The sequence below is a fragment of the Bos mutus genome, chromosome 27 (genome assembly GCF_027580195.1).
Source record: "Bos mutus isolate GX-2022 chromosome 27, NWIPB_WYAK_1.1, whole genome shotgun sequence".
Lineage (NCBI taxonomy): Eukaryota > Metazoa > Chordata > Mammalia > Artiodactyla > Bovidae > Bos > Bos mutus.
The window spans coordinates 20,046,279-20,063,142 of NC_091643.1; the positions used below are offsets into that span (position 1 = coordinate 20,046,279).

The window sequence follows — 16,864 nt, forward strand, 5'->3', positions numbered from 1 at the left end:
AAAATTACTCACAAAAATGAAAAGTCATCTTAAACCAAGTGTAATTGTTCAACCTGGACTTCACACATTTCAAAATCAAACTAAGTTTAAATCCAAGTTCCACTACTTCTTTTGTGAATTTAGGATTATTTAAGTGTACATGCTTCACTTTCATCATCTGTAAAATGAGGATAAAAATATTTTCCGAGTTCTGGTAGAAATAAACAATACATTAAGTTCTTAACATACGCTTTACATTAACAGAACAAACTCAAAGAGTGGTATATATTAGAAATACAGCATGAAACTTAACAGAAGTTATCTTCGGAGTATCATCTCTGATTATGTGTGATGCTTTTTCATTTCGTATATTTCTGTACTATATGAATGTACATACAACATACACATTTCTAATGTAACATTTCTAAGGTATATAACCTTAGCATTTTTATTTTTTAATGTTAATAGGAGGTATCTAGGCAATGAGATTATGATCCTTTTTGTTTTAAATTTCTCTGTATTTTATAAAAACATATTATCGGTTTTTTAAAAAAAATAATTACTTGCTTTAAAAATAAAAGTGTGCAGCGGTCCAGGTTTTAGGAATAAGTATTTCAGGGGGAGAACTTAGGTTCCAGATACTTCTCAGTAAATCCTCACACAATCCCCATATACATTTTTGCCCATGAGGAGACTGAGGCTACTGAGATAAGGTAAATTATCTGTTACACAAGCAACAGACAGCAGTTGCCAGAACTTCAAAGCTTTTTCTTCTGCCATCACATAATGCATCCAAATATTCTTCTCCAGTTGTTTCACATAGGCACATTTTGATCTACCCAATCGGACTGTACACTACCTCAAAAGCGGAAAAAGTTTCACTAACTTCATTTAAGTCTCTTATATTAATAATAAGGTTACGATAGCTACTTAACACTTGTTGAGTTTTATTAAACCTCTCTTGGTCTAGTTTGTCCTCATGCGACATTACTCCTGTAAAAAGGAAATCAGCAAACACACGACAAAACTACTCTAACACTGCTCAGATCAACTTTATTCCGACACACTCGGAACTCAAGTTAAGTATATCCATGTCCTGAGACGACCACTAAGGGAGGCTGGGGATGAGCACAAGGATCACTGTGCAAACTAAAAAGAAGGGACTCACACGGTCCCCTACCACGCCCCCGTCACCCTGGCACCACCTAAAGAAAGGAACCTCAAGGCTTCCCGAGAAGTACTGAGGCATCATCACCACGCCCCCATCGTTCGCATCATCATAACTCGTTTTCTTTCCCTACCCGGAGCCCAGTGCCAAACACAAAACCCTTAATAAACAATTCAAAAAGTCTCTGACCTGCAGCGAAGTGCAGGGGAGAAGACTTCCGGCCGGCCATGTCCTTAGCATTCACGTTTGCCGCGTCCACCAGCCTCTTTACCCGGGACACGTCCCCATTGCGACAGGCCTCCAGCAGTTCCCGCAGGGCCCCGCTCACTGCTGGGACCCCTGGCCCCGGGCCCGCAGCCCCAGGCCCCAATGGTGCTGTGGTGCTAACTCCGGCCGCCTCGGGGCTCTCCGCCAAGCTCGATCCGGGGGAGGATGGAGAGGAAGAGGAGGAAGAAGTCGGGGAAGAAGAGGACGACGGTGAATTGTTACTGCCGCCGCCGGCTGGGTTGGGAGCGACCCCGACGGCAGATGAGGCAGAAACCGCCGGGACCACCGGAGCGGCGGCGACCGTACAGATTGTGCTCGTGGGACTGCAACAGCTGGCACTGTCAACCGGGTCCGGGGATCGGGGCCTGTCGGGCGGATCCCGACTGCCATCCCCCTCAGGCAGCGCTAGGCCGTGCCTCGGGGAGGCGAACGGAGCCAGGCCGCCCACCGTAGGGGAGGCCGGGGTGGTCCCAGGGGCCAGGCCCGGGCTGAGTGGGAGGGGAGGTGGCGGCGGCGGCGCCGAAGCCCCTGGGGCGGGCTGGAGCTGTTGTTGATGATGGTGGTGATGATGCTGAGAGCGACGCGACGCCGCCATCTTCGGACTCCCCCAGCTCTGTCACTGCGGCAACGGACCCACCGCCCGCCCTCACTTCCGACTGCCGGACCAATTAGTGCCCAGCGCACAGGAAATGATGCTGGGAGGAGTGGGCGGGGTCAAAGGGTGGGAGGGAAGTATTGGGAGCTCCGAGCCCCTCCGCGGAAGGGGGCGTGGCCTTGCTGCCGAGGGGCGGGCTTTGTGACGCCTTCGCGGGCTGGGCGGGGAGATTTGAAAACTGAAACTAGCCTGGGCTTAAGTGAGAAACTTTTCCTGCATTTCTCATTTTGAACCTGCTTACCTTGCCCTGTACCGTTCTGTTGCCAAGTCTCCTTCAGTCTTCCTTGTTTTGCTGCAGAACCTGCTATTGAGATGGAACTCTGTGCAAGGTATGTGTCGTTTATCAAATGTCAAGTGCCCCTGTCTGAAAAATGAGCTAGTATCTATCGAATAGAATTGTTAGCGGAATTAAATGAGCTAACATATACAAAGTGTTCTGTCTGCTTCCCTTGTGACTCAGATGGTAAAGATCTGCCTGCAATGCAGGAGACAGGTTCGATTCCTGGGTCAGAAACATCCCCTAGGGAAGGGAATGGCAATCCACTCCAGTATTCTTGCCTGGAGAATCTCATGGACATAGGAGCCTGATGGGCTACAGACCATGGGATCGCAGAGTCAGACACGACTGAGCGACTAACATACAACACATATAATTAGCCCACTGGTTAAAAAAAAATTTTTTTTTAATGCGGCCTTCTCCCCCTCCCAGTTAATCCCTTGGTCTCTATGTCCCCTCTCTATGAGAGTTCTCACTCTATGTGCTCCGTTAAGTACCTCATTTTAAAATAGAAGTTCGGATTGAAGGATTGAAATCCAGGCTCTGCCATGAACGAACTGTGTAGATTTGGGCAAGCTATTTAACCCCTCTTGTCTTAGGTTCCCCTCTGCAAAATGGAATTAATAGTTCAATAAATGTTAACTACTAAAATTATGTTTTTTTCTATTCTGTTATCTCTGTGCTTTCATTTCTCATCTTAAACTTGACTGAAATAATTACAAACATGTTCCTTTCTTTTGAATTCTTTTTAGTTGACCTTCTCATCCTTCTTCCCTCTCCTTCCCAAACTAAGATAAAAACTGGCTTGCTGCACCCATCACTCACCTTCAGAAGCCATTCTTCAGCAATTTCTTTCTCTTTCCTCTGTCTATACCTTCCTTTTTTTATTGTCTACCATCAAAAGAAATGTATCGATGATTTGGATCATCTCATTAAGTTCTCCATTTCCTGCTTCTTGTTTAATAGTAAAGTAGGCATTATGGAAATTTAGAAAAATAGCATTATTCCAAGAGAGGAGACATAGATGGAGAGTCTGTGTCTTAAGAAATGTCCAAGATTTAGATGGGTCAGGTAGAAATTGCGCTTTGCAGAATATTAAACCACATGATAAACTGTTTTTTTCACATGTTCATTATTCAGTGTAGTGTGATGCTAACGTTCCCATCCAAATAAGTAGGTAAGTTTATTGATGACTACCGTTAAATACTGGAGAAGGCAATGGCACCCCACTCCAGTACTCCTGCCTGGAAAATCCCATGGACGGAGGAGCCTGGAAGGCTGCAGTCCATGGGGTCGCTGAGCGTCGGACGTGACTGAGCGACTTCACTTTCACTTTCCACTTTCATGCATTGGAGAAGGAAATGGCAACCCACTCCAGTGTCCTTGCCTGAAGAATCCCAGGGACAGGGGAGCCTGGTGGGCTGCCATCTATGGGGTCACACAGAGTCGGATATGACTGAACTGACTTAGCAGCAGCAGCAGCACCGTTAAATACAATAAGGTCAAAAACATAATTAATGTTATGAGTGACATTTATTGCCATCTAGTCTGTGGTTACAGATTATAATACTAACATTATCCATTTGTTTTATAAATTTGTGCCATTGTTCACATATTGACAAATGTGTGACTGGATAGAAAAACTTCCCTCAGTGTAACTAAAATCTGTTCACAGCACACATTCTCCTGGTTTTGAATCCTAATGGACAGCACGGGGTGGCACTGAGGAGTTGGTGGATCAACATGATGCATTAGGTGTCCATAACTCCCCTTTGCCCTGTTTACTGTGACCCTGTCCCTGAATGGAAACACAGGAATTATGTCACCTGCTACCCTGAATGCCAGTTACTCATAGTAATGTTCACCCTAAGTCAAAATGCATCTAGTATGTCTGTTTATCTGTACAAAATAAATTTAAAACTTTCTGCTGGATAGAGATTTTTTAAAAAGGCTGAATTGCCTGAAACTATTCTACTGGTAAACTGTGTCTGAAAATGCATTCAATCAATTGCAATTTTTTTTCCCCTTCACTGGAAAGTAGTAAAAGTGCTTAACATTAAGTATTTATAAGGTTTGGGTTTGTATGGACTAATGTTGAGCTCTAAACATGAAGAGCAGATATCATTACCTGATCTTTTATAGCTAAACACAATTCCATGCGGGATGCACTGTACCCTCATGAGAAAAAAATCAAAGCTTATTTTAAAACAACCCTGGGCTCGAATCACATCTCTCGTGGTTACTAGCTGGCTAGTCTTGGTAGATAGGCTTCAGCTCTGTCATTCTAAAATTCTGATTTTATTGTAGCATTGTCGTGAGGATTAAAAGACCAGGGTGTTTTGTGAGGATATTTTCGCTTTTAGTTTCTTGCTCTTGTGTGTCATACATAATGTGTTAATAGCCACTATTGATAGCACTCACCTCACAATTTCCTTTATGGCAAAGATACTGACTGGGAATAAATATCACTATTTTACATGTAATGGGAATCTTAAACAGAGAAAATCAGGTTTAATTGTTTCTTCTGAAAATTGAAGATCCCGCCCAGCCCCTCACTTTCTCCAGTAACTTGTTGTTGAGTATCATAGTTGTATAGCATCTTATTTTCAAAAATGTTTTCAGAAAAATCATGTCCAAGTGGTATAAAATTGTGAGCACATAGCACTCTCTCTTAACCATATTGCTGACACAAAAGAGCCACCAATTAAAAGGACACTCATTTTTCAGGACAGTGTTGTGATATTTATTTTTCTCCCCATAGGATAAGCTTTGTAAATTATATGGTCATGAACTTGTTCGGTGTCTTTATTGCCGTTAGACTTGGTGTGTTTATTCCGTCCATATCCTTCCCACTGATCTGCTCCAGATACAAGTTCACTGGCGGCATCTCCTATGTACTAAGTCCACTTATTCTTCAGTGCTCTCTGCATTGCCTCCTCTACAACCGGAGCCCAAACTAAAGTTATCTTTTGGCTGAGACAGTGCCGTTTCCTCACCTGAGCCTTAGAAGAAGGTAATGTTGTCCTTCTGTCATCAATGCCCATCATGCCAGAAGCCCAGATTTCTCTATGAAGGGATTACTACTAAGCTGAGAGAATTTTTAGCTGAAGTTTTATCCAGAAACCCAGGAGAATCTTTTTTTGTAAAGCTATAGGTGAACAACTTTAATCATCACTTTGCATGTAAGATGAGGGCAATTGTGCGGTAGTTTTAGCATTCTTTGGGATTGGAATGAAAACTGACCTTTTCCAGTCCTGTGGCCACTGCTGAGTTTTCCAAATTTGCTGGCATATTGAGTGCAGCACTTTCACAGCATCATCTTTTAAGATTTGAAATAGCGTGACTGAGCAACTGAACTGAACTGATAGGTGAACAATAATTCTAACAGCTGCAGTTATGCTAACCACATTGTGCCAGAGAAAATTTTATTAGGTAAAGCAACTTATTACAAGGGAGGAAAATTATAATAATTTAAAGATTCCCTATATATTAGTTTATTAGCATCCCCCCTGCCCCCTCCCCACCATTAAAATTTTCAGTTGCTTTATATCTTTTACATAGCAGGGTCCTCTGGATGTTGCTCACAAGACATCCATTGTCTGCCCTCTGATGAACTGGATTTTCTCCGGGTATGAACTGTACACTTGGGAGTAGTATTGAGTGGAACAAGGAACTGTTAGTTCCAGGCTGTGTTCACCTATAGCTTTACAAAAAAAGATTCTCCTGGGTTTCCGGACAAAACTTCAGCTAAAAATTCTCTCAGCTTAGTAGTAATACCTTCATAGAGAAATCTGGGCTTCTGGCATCATGGGCATTGATGACAGAAGGACAATATTAGACAGTAGTTAAACATGTGGATTCTGCATTTAGACTGCTTGAATGTGAACCCTAAATTTGTCACTAACTAGCTGTGTGTGATTAAAGGATGGCTTATTCTACATTTTAACAAGGATAAATAAAAATCTATTTGCTGTACTTTAAAAATGGTAAACTAGCTTTCCCAAAGCATTTCTTCTAAACATTTTTCCAAAACTGATTAAAATCGAACATATATTCTCCATGAAGGATTAGCACATGGCTTTCTCATTCAAAAAAGATAAACACCTGGTCATAAACAAGTTTAGAAAAGTTCCCAAGGTCATAAATAAGTGTAGAAAAACTTCCAAAGTCATAAACATGTTTAGGAAAGTTCTCCAAAGTTCTGGAAGATATTGATGTGGAAATGATGTAACTATGATATAACTATATATAATGCATATGTAATGATGTAATGGCCTACATAACTTTGGGCTTCCCTAGTGGCTCAGATGGAGAAGGCAATGGCACCCCACTCCAGTCTCTTGCCTGGAAAATCCCATGAATGGAGGAGCCTGGTAGGCTGCAGTCCATGGGGTCGCTAAGAGTCGGACACAACTGAGCAACTTCACTTTCACTTTTCACTTTCATGCATTGGAGAAGGAAATGGCAACCCACTCCAGTGTTCTTGCCTGGAGAATCCGAGGGACGGGGGAGCCTGGTGGGCTGCCGTCTATGGGATTGCAGAGAGTCAGACACGACTGAAGCCACTTGACAGCGGCGGCAGCAGCAGCAGCAGTGGCTCAGATGGTAAAGAATCTGCCTGCAGTGCAGGAGACCTGGGTTCAATCCCTGGGTTGGGAAGATCCCCTGGAGGAGGGCATGGTCACCCACTCCAGTAATCTTGCCTGGAGAATCCCCATGGACAGAAGAGCCTGGTGGGCTACAGTCCATAGGGTCACAAAGAGTCAGACAGGACTGAGCTACTAAGCACAGCACAGCAATCAGAATAGGGCTGATGCTACTGCAGACCAATAGATTGTGAGGCAAAGCCCTAGGGCTCAGCCTCCCTAATCAGAACAGTGTGCCAGCCAGCCAAGTCTTGATGAATATTCATTCTGCGAGAATAAGTGGCACCCAAGGGAGTGAGAGGCACTAGTCAGTCCTGGAACAGGATTCCACCCACTTCTCCTCCTGCCTGCTTGTATTGTTTGGCTGGTTGAAGGAAATAAATGAGTAGAAGCTGTGAGCTAAATGGTGTGTGTGCATGCAGTTTCTCTGGCTGTTGCCCATTCCTTCATATCTTGTCTTTGCTTTGACGTTGCTCAGAATAAAACATTGAATAATCCAGAAGTTATTCAATGTCTGTAAACACGTCTGCAAGGTGGGGATATTAAGAGTTGGGAGAAATAAATGAGTTAATGTATGCCAAGTTGCTTAGAACAGCTTCTGGCACTTGCTAAATGCTATGTAAATGTCAGCTCTTATTATCAAAAACTGGAGAAGGCCTCTGGTATGAGACATTAAAGGTTATCTGGGAGATAGGACTGGTTTTGCCTGCCCAATTACAAGTAAGTTCCTTTTCACCTGCTAACGTTGATCTCTATGTCTTTTTTCATAGTGTCTTAAAGGAAGGTCTAATAAGCTTGAAAACTGGAAGAGAAGATTGAAATCTTCCCTTCTGGATGTAGTCATGATGTAGAGGAGGTGCAGATTCTGCAAAGGAAGGCTCCTCAGTGTGGAAGTTTGCATAATTCTCCCTCCAAAGATTCTGCCCACAATATTGAGAAACCACAGAGCCTGTTGAAAAACCACAGAGCCTGAGAAACCATAGCCACCTCAAGGGAAACCCACACAGCCATAGTTCCTAAAGTCAATGAACGTTTGCTGCAATCTCCCAGAGAAGATGAGCTTACATAATAAGTCACCAAATACATGAGAAGGACCTATAACCCGAGAGAGAAAAAGCCAACCCAACAAATAAAAGGCCCTATGTCAGAGAAAGCATGTTCTACAATCCAACGTTTATTTTTCTGTCTATATTTGGGGCTTGTAGTAGGCCAAATAATAGCACCCCAAATATAGCCATGCCCTGACCCCTGGGATCTGTGAATATGTTACCTTACATGGCAAAGTGGATTCAAGATTGCAGATAGAATTAAGGTTGTTAATTGTTACAGCACCAATAGAAAATTAATACAGGGCTTTGGAAAATCAGGTGATATGAAGCCCCTGACTTATTTTTCCATGTGACAATAAACTGAATTTGCATAGTTCCTGCTACTTGGTATTGTGAGAGGGCAACTATTCTCTACCATTCCTTTTAGTGATTGATATCTAAATGACTTTACTCAGTAGACCTTGGCCCCTATAGGCACAAAAGTGTTTTCTAGGTGCCAGGTGCCACGCCAGGCAGTGATTATCAAAATAAATTGGACCTGGCTCTAAACATTGAGGGTTTATGGTCTAGTGGGGGAAACAGATTCATCAGCAGATGTGAACACAATGTTGTGAGTGCTCCAAGGTCAGTGCATCTAGGGTACTAAGCAGCACATAACTGATAGCTTACAGTGAATGGTGTCTGATTCGTGATCTCTGAAGAAGGAAGAAGATTTACCTTCCAGACCAGGGACCAGGTTTGATCACTCAAGAGCTTCCCCAGGTTGGGAAGATCCCCTGGAGACAGAAATGGCAACCCACTCCAGTATTCTTTCCTGGAGAATTCCATAGACAGAGAAGCCTGGCAGGCTGCATTCCATGGAGTTGCAAAGAGTTGGACATGACTCAGCAACTAACACTATCTCCTCCTTGAGAGCCCCAGACCCTCTCTCCTTGGGGGCCCCCAAACTTCTTATCAACCTGCCTAGGAATTGACTCTCTCATTCCCCCCTTTTCTTTTAGGAAAATTACGTTCCATGGAAAAGGAGCATCATTTTCGTTGCATAACTACTTCCTGCTGTTGAGGGGCATCATCCCTAAATTGTTGAGGCAACATATTCTCCTAACCCTCATATTGAAGGTCTTTGATCCAGGGGCCCCAAGTAATAGTTGGAGACGGTTGTAGCACTCTTAGGAGTTTGAACAACCATTTATAACTTAAAAGCTTTCAGACGGTTAGAAACAAACCGCATTATACAGTTACAGATGTAAGGCAAAATAGGCATTAAACCAAGTTAAAACATAATCAAAATTAAAAGTCACATTATGTCCATAGTTACATCAGTCCATCTTAGGATTGTTAGATGTCATCACAGAATTGAAGAAAGTCCTTTGCTTTAAGCAGAGAAACCCACCATGGGAAGTCTTCAATTGATGAGGAGGGGAGTGCTCCGCAGACCCAGCAATTAGACGGATTGTGGAATGCACTGTAGGAATGAGTCCAGGACAGGAAGTCGCTGTCTTGAGGGTCAAACGGCAGACTCATGACTTTTGGAGTCAGTAAAAGCAAGCCCATCTAGAGTCTCTGGCCCATCTTGGCTCCTGGCTCAAATAGTGGCTAGTTTGACTCAAAGGCTGGGTCAGGAGTTAACCTCCCGGTAATGTCTGTTGAAAAGTTAAAAGCTGAGTCACATAGTTAATTCTAAGGCTTCAGGATCTATGAAAGTATCTGTGCACAAAAATGGTCTGTCATAGCAACAGTCCCTTCTTCTTAGGGGCAGTTCAAGCCCTCATTAAAGGTATGGATAAAACTTTAAACCAACTGTCTTGTGTTTCCTCAGTTAGCTTACACAGATGCCTCTTAATAATGTCATTAGCCTTTTCAACTTTCCTGAGTATTGGGGTCTCCAGGAACAGTGTAAGTGATATTCTATTCCTAGAGCTTTCAACACCCTTTGAGTTACAGCAGCTTTAAAGGTGGAGCATTGTTGCTCTGAACTTTAGAGTTTAAGATCCCACTTACATTATGAGAAGTCAGTACAGTGAGATTTTGCCCATTAGTAAACTTAGGAGCTTTCAGTTCAGTTCAGTTCAGTTCAGTTGCTCAGTTGTGTCCGACTCTTTGCAACCCCATGAATTGCAGCACACCAGGCCTCCCTGTCCATCACCAACTCCTGGAGTTCACTCAGGCTCATGTCCATCGAGTCAGTGATGCCATCCAGCCATCTCATCCTCTGTCGTCCCCTTCTCCTCCTGCCCCCAATCCCTCCCAGCATCAAAGTCTTTTTCCAATGAGTCAACTCTTTGCATGAGGTGGCCAAAATATTGGAGTTTCAGCTTTAGCATCCTTCCTTCCAAAAGAAATCCCAGGGCTGATCTCCTTTAGGATGGACTGGTTGGATCTCCTTGCAGTCCAAGGGACTCTCAAGAGTCTTCTCCAACACCACAGTTCAAAAGGATCAATTCTTCGGCACTCAGTTTTCGTCACAGTCCAACTCTCACATCCATACATGACCACTGGAAAAACCATAGCCTTGACTTAGACATTAGTAAAACAATAGTAACAATTACCCTTATTTGATGTGGCCATAACCTTTTTTCAGCAACAAACTAAACTCTGATCCTGTGGGACAGCTCAAAGTTGGAGCCTGTAGGAGAGAAGTTTGAATAGTCTTAAAAGCCTTTTGAGTCTCTGGGGACCAAACCAGCTTGTTGGTTTGGGCCTACTGAGTCTCAAGTTTATATAAAGTCTGGGCAAGTTCCCCGTAACCCAGAATCCAAATGCGGCAATAGCCTGTAATGTCCAAGAATCCTCTATATTGTCTTCAAGTCATATTTGGCTTGTTTAGGAATTTCAGACAAAATATAAGGATTAGGCACTTATTTGCATATCTTGAACAAGTCTCCATTTATCATTTGACTTTTTTCACACCCAAAATAGGAGTGTTCCATGGACTGTTACAGGGAATTAATAGCCCCCATTCCTTTAAATTTTCAATAATGGGTTTTAACTCTTCCTTAACCTCAGGCTTTAGTGGATACTGCTTTTGAAATAAGTGAGGGTCTTTGAACATGATAACTACAGGACCAGTATTTTGTGCTCAGCCCACAGTTTTTTCATCAGCCCCCACTCTAGGATTCACATTTTCTTTAGTTAAAAGAGCAGGTTCCATATTCATGAAAACAGAGGCCCAGACCTTGCTCAGTATATCCCTCCCCGTAAGGAGTGGGGAGACTCTGGCACAATCAAAACTCAAGAAAATAGCACAGAATCCCAGTTGCGGCTTGAAGGATGACTGAAATAATAGTGTTTGGCTCGTCCTGACAGTCCCATTACAGTAGTGGATTAGGAGGAAAGCAGACCAGGGGCTTCAGTGAGCCCAGAGAAAGTTGCCCCAGTGTCCAAAAGAAACTGATGGATTGGCCCCTCACAATTATTAATACCCGAGGTTCCACAGGTGTAATTAGGATGGGAGTTTGTGCAGGGACCCCCAGGCACCCTCAGTCCCGCTTACCTTGAGAGTCTGACCCCTGGTACCTACACCTCGGAGGGCAGTCTCTTTTCCAGTGTGGTCCTTGCAGACGGGACATGGAGCCAGGGGTGGCTTAAATGCTTGAGGGCAATCCCACTTGAGATCCCCCTTCTTCCCACAGTAATAACAAGTCCATCCCTTTTCACCTGGGTCCCTCTGGGAATTTTTCTCAAGCTGTTTCAGAGCAGGTCTAACAGCCATTGTTCCTCTGCCTTTTCTAAAACCAGCTTGAACATCTGGAAGTTCACAGTTCACATATTGCTGAAGCCTGGCTTGGAGAATTTTGAGCATTACTTTACTAGCGTGTGAGATGAGTGCAACTGTGTGATAGTTTGAGCATTCTTTGGCATTGCCTTTCTCTGGGATTGGAATGAAAACTGACCTTTTCCAGTCCTTTGGCCACTGCTGAGTTTTCCAAATTTGCTGGCATATTGAGTGCAGCACTTTCATGGCATCATCTTTCAGGATTTGAAATAGCTCAACTGGAATTCCATCACCTCCACTAGCTTTGTTCGAAGTGATGCTTCCTAAGGCCCACTTGACTTCACATTCCAGGATGTCTGGCTCTAGGTGAGTGATCACACCATCATGATTATCTTGATTGTGAAGCTCTTTTTTGTACAGTTCTTCTGTGTATTCTTGCTACCTCTTCTTAATATCTTCTGCTTCTGTTAGGTCCACACCATTTCTGTCCTTTATCGAGCCCATCTTTGCACAAAATGTTCCCTTGGTATCTCTAATTTTCTTGAAGAGATCTCTAGTCTTTCCCATTCTGTTGTTTTCCTCTATTTTTTTGTATTGATTGCTGAGGAAGGCAGAGGAACCAGAGATCAAATTGCCAACATCTGCTGGATCATGGAAAAAGCAAGAGAGTTCCAGAAAAACATCTATTTCTGCTTTATTGACTATACCAAAGCCCTTTACTATGTGGATCACAATAAACTGTGGAAAATTGTGAAAGAGATGGGAATACCAGACCACCTGACCTGCCTCTTGAGAAATTTATATGCAGGTCAGGAAGCAACAGTTAGAACTGGACATGGATCAACAGACTGGTTCCAAGTAGGAAAAGGAGTACATCAAGGCTGTATATTGTCACCCTGCTTATTTAACTTCTATGCAGAGTACATCATGAGAAACGCTGGGCTGGAAGAAGCACCAGCTGGAATCAAGATTGCCGGGACAAATATCAATAACCTCAGATATGCAGATGACACCACCCTTATGGCAGAAAGTGAAGAGGAACTCAAAAGCTTCTTGATGAAAGTGAAAGAGTGAAAAAGTTGGCTTAAAGCTCAACGTTCAGAAAACGAAGATCATGGCATCTGGTCCCATCACTTCATGGGAAATAGATGGGGAAACAGTGGAAACAGTGTCAGACTTTATTTGTTTGGCTCCAAAATCACTGCAGATGGTGATTGCAGTCATGAAATTAAAAGACACTTACTCCTTGGAAGGAAAGTTATGACCAACCTAGATAGCATATTCAAAAGCAGAGACATTACTTTGCCAACAAAGGTCTGTCTAGTCAAGGCTATGGTTTTTCTAGTGGTCATGTATGGATGTGAGAGTTGAACTGTGAAGAAAGCTGAGTGCCAAAGAATTGATGCTTTTGAACTGTGGTGTTAGAGAAGACTCCTGAGTGTCCCTTGGACTGCAAGGAGGTCCAACCAGTCCATCCTAAAAGAGATCAGTCCTGGGTGTTCATTGGAAAGACTGATGCTGAGGCTGAAACTCTAATACTTTGGCCACCTCATGCGAAGAGTTAACTTATTGGAAAAGACCCTGATGCTGGGAGGGATTGGGGGCAGGAGGAGAAGGGGACGACAGAGGATGAGATGACTGGATGGCATCATCGACTCGATGGACATGAGTTTGAGTAGATTCTGGGAGTTGGTGATGGACAGGGAGGCCTGGCATGCTGTGATTCATGGGATTGCAAAGAGTCGGACACGACTGAGCGACTGAACTGAACTGAACAGCCATTGTTGGGGCATCAGTCTTTTGTCTGGTTCTTTTTTTCCTATTTTCCTCCTTATATTCCCTACCATAATATACCATCTGAGCCAACTGCAACAGTTTTTCTAAAGACTAATTGGGTCCAAACTCCTGTTTTTGTAACTTTCAGCAGATATCTGGAGCCAACTGAGTGAGAAATCTATCTTTTAAGATCATTTCTCACTCTGTAATTTCAAGATCAATGTCCGTAAACTTGGAGAGAGCCTCCCGTAGTCTATCTGGGAATTTACCAAGAGTTTTCTTCTCTTCCTGTTCTATGTCAGCCAACTTAGCATAGTTAAAGTCAGTGCGTGCTGGCTTGAGTCCTTCAAGAATACGGCCAGCAGAGTGGCTGTCTTATGGAATGATAAGTTCTGTTTGGGAACTTCTTGGTTCCCAGTAGGGAGGAGGGCTATTTCGTGTTCCTTCTTTCTGCTTACCTTTAAGCCATTCATCTCCAAAAGTAGTAACTTCCCCAAAACTCAAGCTCTGGAGTCAGGAGTCAGCATCTGTCCCCAAACATGTATTACATCTCTCCAAGTAATCTTATAAAGTAAAGTTAGTCCTGTAAAGGATTCTATGTACTTTTTGCATTCTCTGAATAGTCTCAACCACAGTTGAGACTATTTGAGTTTGTAATGAGTCTGAGGCGACCCCTTCTGGAGGGGTGCCCTGATTCTCAACCTGTTCAGTTGGGAGCTCCAGATACAGGGTCAAAGTAAGAGAACAGGAGGCAGCTGTAGGTTTCACACCCAAATCTGTACCCTTAGGACACAAGTCTGGCATGTCTCGCAGAGAGATAAAGAGCAACATATATGGCACTTCTACCCATTTCTCTTGTTTTCTACAGAACTGGTCTAGTTGCAAAACGGTATTGTAATTAACAGACCTTTCAACAGGCCAGTGTTCCCCATCTTCTAAAGGATACTGTGGCCATTCAGTATCACAGAAGAAGATCAGGAGTGTCTTTTTTTAACCCTTGGGATCAAACTTGTCCCTGTTTTTAAAATACATTTTAAAGAAGTGGTCCTGGAACTATTAGCTCCCATCTGTAAGAAAGAAAAAAGCAGCATCCACAGCCATGGGTTCTTTCCACCAGAGGCATCCCTTCCTGCTCTAGATGGGGTTGTAGACAGACTCTCCACTGAAGCTTTCCTTCCTTGGTCGGTCTTAGTCTGTCCCTTAGCAACGCAGGCATCTTACTTGTCCCTCCTGGTTCTACCACTGAGGTGGGGTGGAAGTGCACCAGGGTAGACCTGATAGCATCCCAGATTGATTTCTAGCTCCTTACCACCAAGACCTTTGTTTGATTTTCACACCTCCTCTGATGTCACCCCAAGTGCAGCAGAGTAGCTTTCCTGGAATCTTTCCTGGGACTTCTAGGGGAAGCATCGGTCTTTCCTGTGCTTATGCACAGGTAGGTAGAAGCGGTGAGTCACTGAGTCATTGCCACATCAGTATATGTGATAGCGAAAGGGTTGCCCAGTGAGGAAAAAGTGATTTTTGTCCTCAAGGTACTAGGGCCAGTCCTTCCAGTTCATTTCCACAGATACCACAGAAAGAATATCTAGGGAGTTGAGACAGAAGCCATCAGAGAGCCTCCTCTGGCCTGCTAAGAGCTAGCACTACCAAAAGAAGAAGGCCATTGCACTTCCAATCTGACCAGATCTTGCAATTCCTGATCTGTGTCTTCACAAATCTCATGTTCACCAGAAGTGCTGCTATCCACATAGATTGGAGGCACAGCCATGACAAAGACTCACTTTCAGGTGGCTGGCCCCTGAGGCAGCCAAGAGAGTGACCTCTCGCCTAAGAGACATTCCTGGAGCTAGAGTTCCGCCTTGCTCCCAAACATGCTCCCAGCAAGTCTGGGCTCCCCATGACTATCAAGCTTGAGGTCTAAGTAAAAGTAAACAGTAATGGCATGGATCACAAGTCCCTTGAAAGTCTTTGACCCAACAGATTAGGTTAGTAGTTCTAATTCCCCCATGCAATTACCAAATGGTCAAAGAGACCAGGAAAGGATAACTGAGAAAGGAAAGTTAGGTCCACACGCTTTGCCCATCCCTGGCCATTCCCCTCTCAGGGAGGTTGGGTGTCTCTTGGCATTGGCAGGTTGGTATAAACCCCGGACAAGACTCCCCTTTTGGGGGCTGCCTTCAGTCATTACGAGGCACCTCGAAACCACAGAGCAGGGCTCATCGCTTGTTTCATGCATGGCGTGTCATTCATTCACACAAGCACACTGGAGAGTTAGTAAAGTGAAAAAGAGTAAAGCAGAAAACATATATATTCAGAAAGCAGAGAGGCTAGAGCTCTGAGTGTTCTTAGCTTGTCCTGAAGATCCTGGACAAGCCCCCAGAACAGTGTTGAATTTGTGATTTCTGAAGATTTACCTTCTGGGCCAGGGACCAGGTTTGATCACTCAAGAGCTTTCATATAGCAGAGTTTTATTAAAGTGAAAAGGGACCGAGAAAGCTTCTGACATAGACATCAGAAGGGGATGGAGAATGCCCCCATCCCTAGTGTTAGCAAGGGACTTATATACTTTTTAAATATGGCAACCCACTCCAGTACTCTTGCCTGGAAAATCCCATGGACGGAGGAGCCTGGTAGGCCATGGGGTCACGAAGAGTCAGACACGACTGAGCAACTTCACTTTCACTTTTCATGCATTGGAGAAGGAAATGGCAACCCACTCCAGTGTTCTTGCCTGGGGAATCCCAGGGACGGGGGAGCCTGGTGGGCTGCCGTCTATGGGGTCGCACAGAGTCAGACACGACTGAAGCGACTTGGCAGCAGCAGCAGCAGCAGTTATTACACTAAATCAAAAGTATGTCTCAAGGTTGTAAAGATCTTACTAGACCCACTCCTATAATTTACATTTTAAGATAACAGGATTAGCCAGAATGTTTTCAGGAAGTAGAAACTGTCCTCAAGCAGGATACATGTTTGTCCATGGAGTTTTCCAGGCAAGAGTATTGGAGTGAGTTGCCGTTTCCTTCTCCAGAGGATCTTCTCAAGCCAGGGATCAAACCCGGGTCTCCTGCATTGCAGGCAGACTCTTTACCATCTAAGCCACCAGGGAAGCCCATATAATCCTTAGTACAGAGTTTAAACTGAGTTGTTTGTTATATAATCTTCAGTTCTGGGCTTAAAATAAAAAAACATTTTATGTGACTAAGACTAGGGAATGTAGAGAAAAAAAGATGTTTGTCCTTTGCTCCTCCTTAAGAGCCCCAGACCCATCTCTCTTCAGGGACCCCTGGGCTTCTTATCAACCTGCCTAGGAATTGACTCTCTCATAACTCAGC

General features: G+C 43.8%; 1 protein-coding gene and 1 long non-coding RNA gene across 3 annotated transcripts in view; one reads left to right on the forward strand and one right to left on the reverse strand.

Moving 5' to 3' along the window:
* Window positions 1–2,079, reverse strand: part of TNKS (tankyrase) — a 157,025-nt gene extending 154,946 nt beyond the window's left edge. The window contains exon 1 of one of the 2 annotated variants that reach the window (XM_070364361.1): window positions 1,337–2,079. In XM_070364361.1, coding sequence (XP_070220462.1) covers window positions 1,337–2,009 — 673 coding nt within the window. In that variant the 5' untranslated portion in view covers window positions 2,010–2,079. The remainder of the gene's footprint in view (window positions 1–1,336) is intronic. The other variant, XM_005907917.3, reaches the window with a different exon arrangement.
* A 35-nt stretch (window positions 2,080–2,114) lies between these two features.
* LOC138985972 (uncharacterized) overlaps window positions 2,115–16,864 on the forward strand; it is an 86,739-nt gene continuing 71,989 nt past the window's right edge. Inside the window, exon 1 of the long non-coding RNA XR_011462903.1 lies at window positions 2,115–2,398. This is a non-coding gene — a long non-coding RNA (uncharacterized lncRNA). The remainder of the gene's footprint in view (window positions 2,399–16,864) is intronic.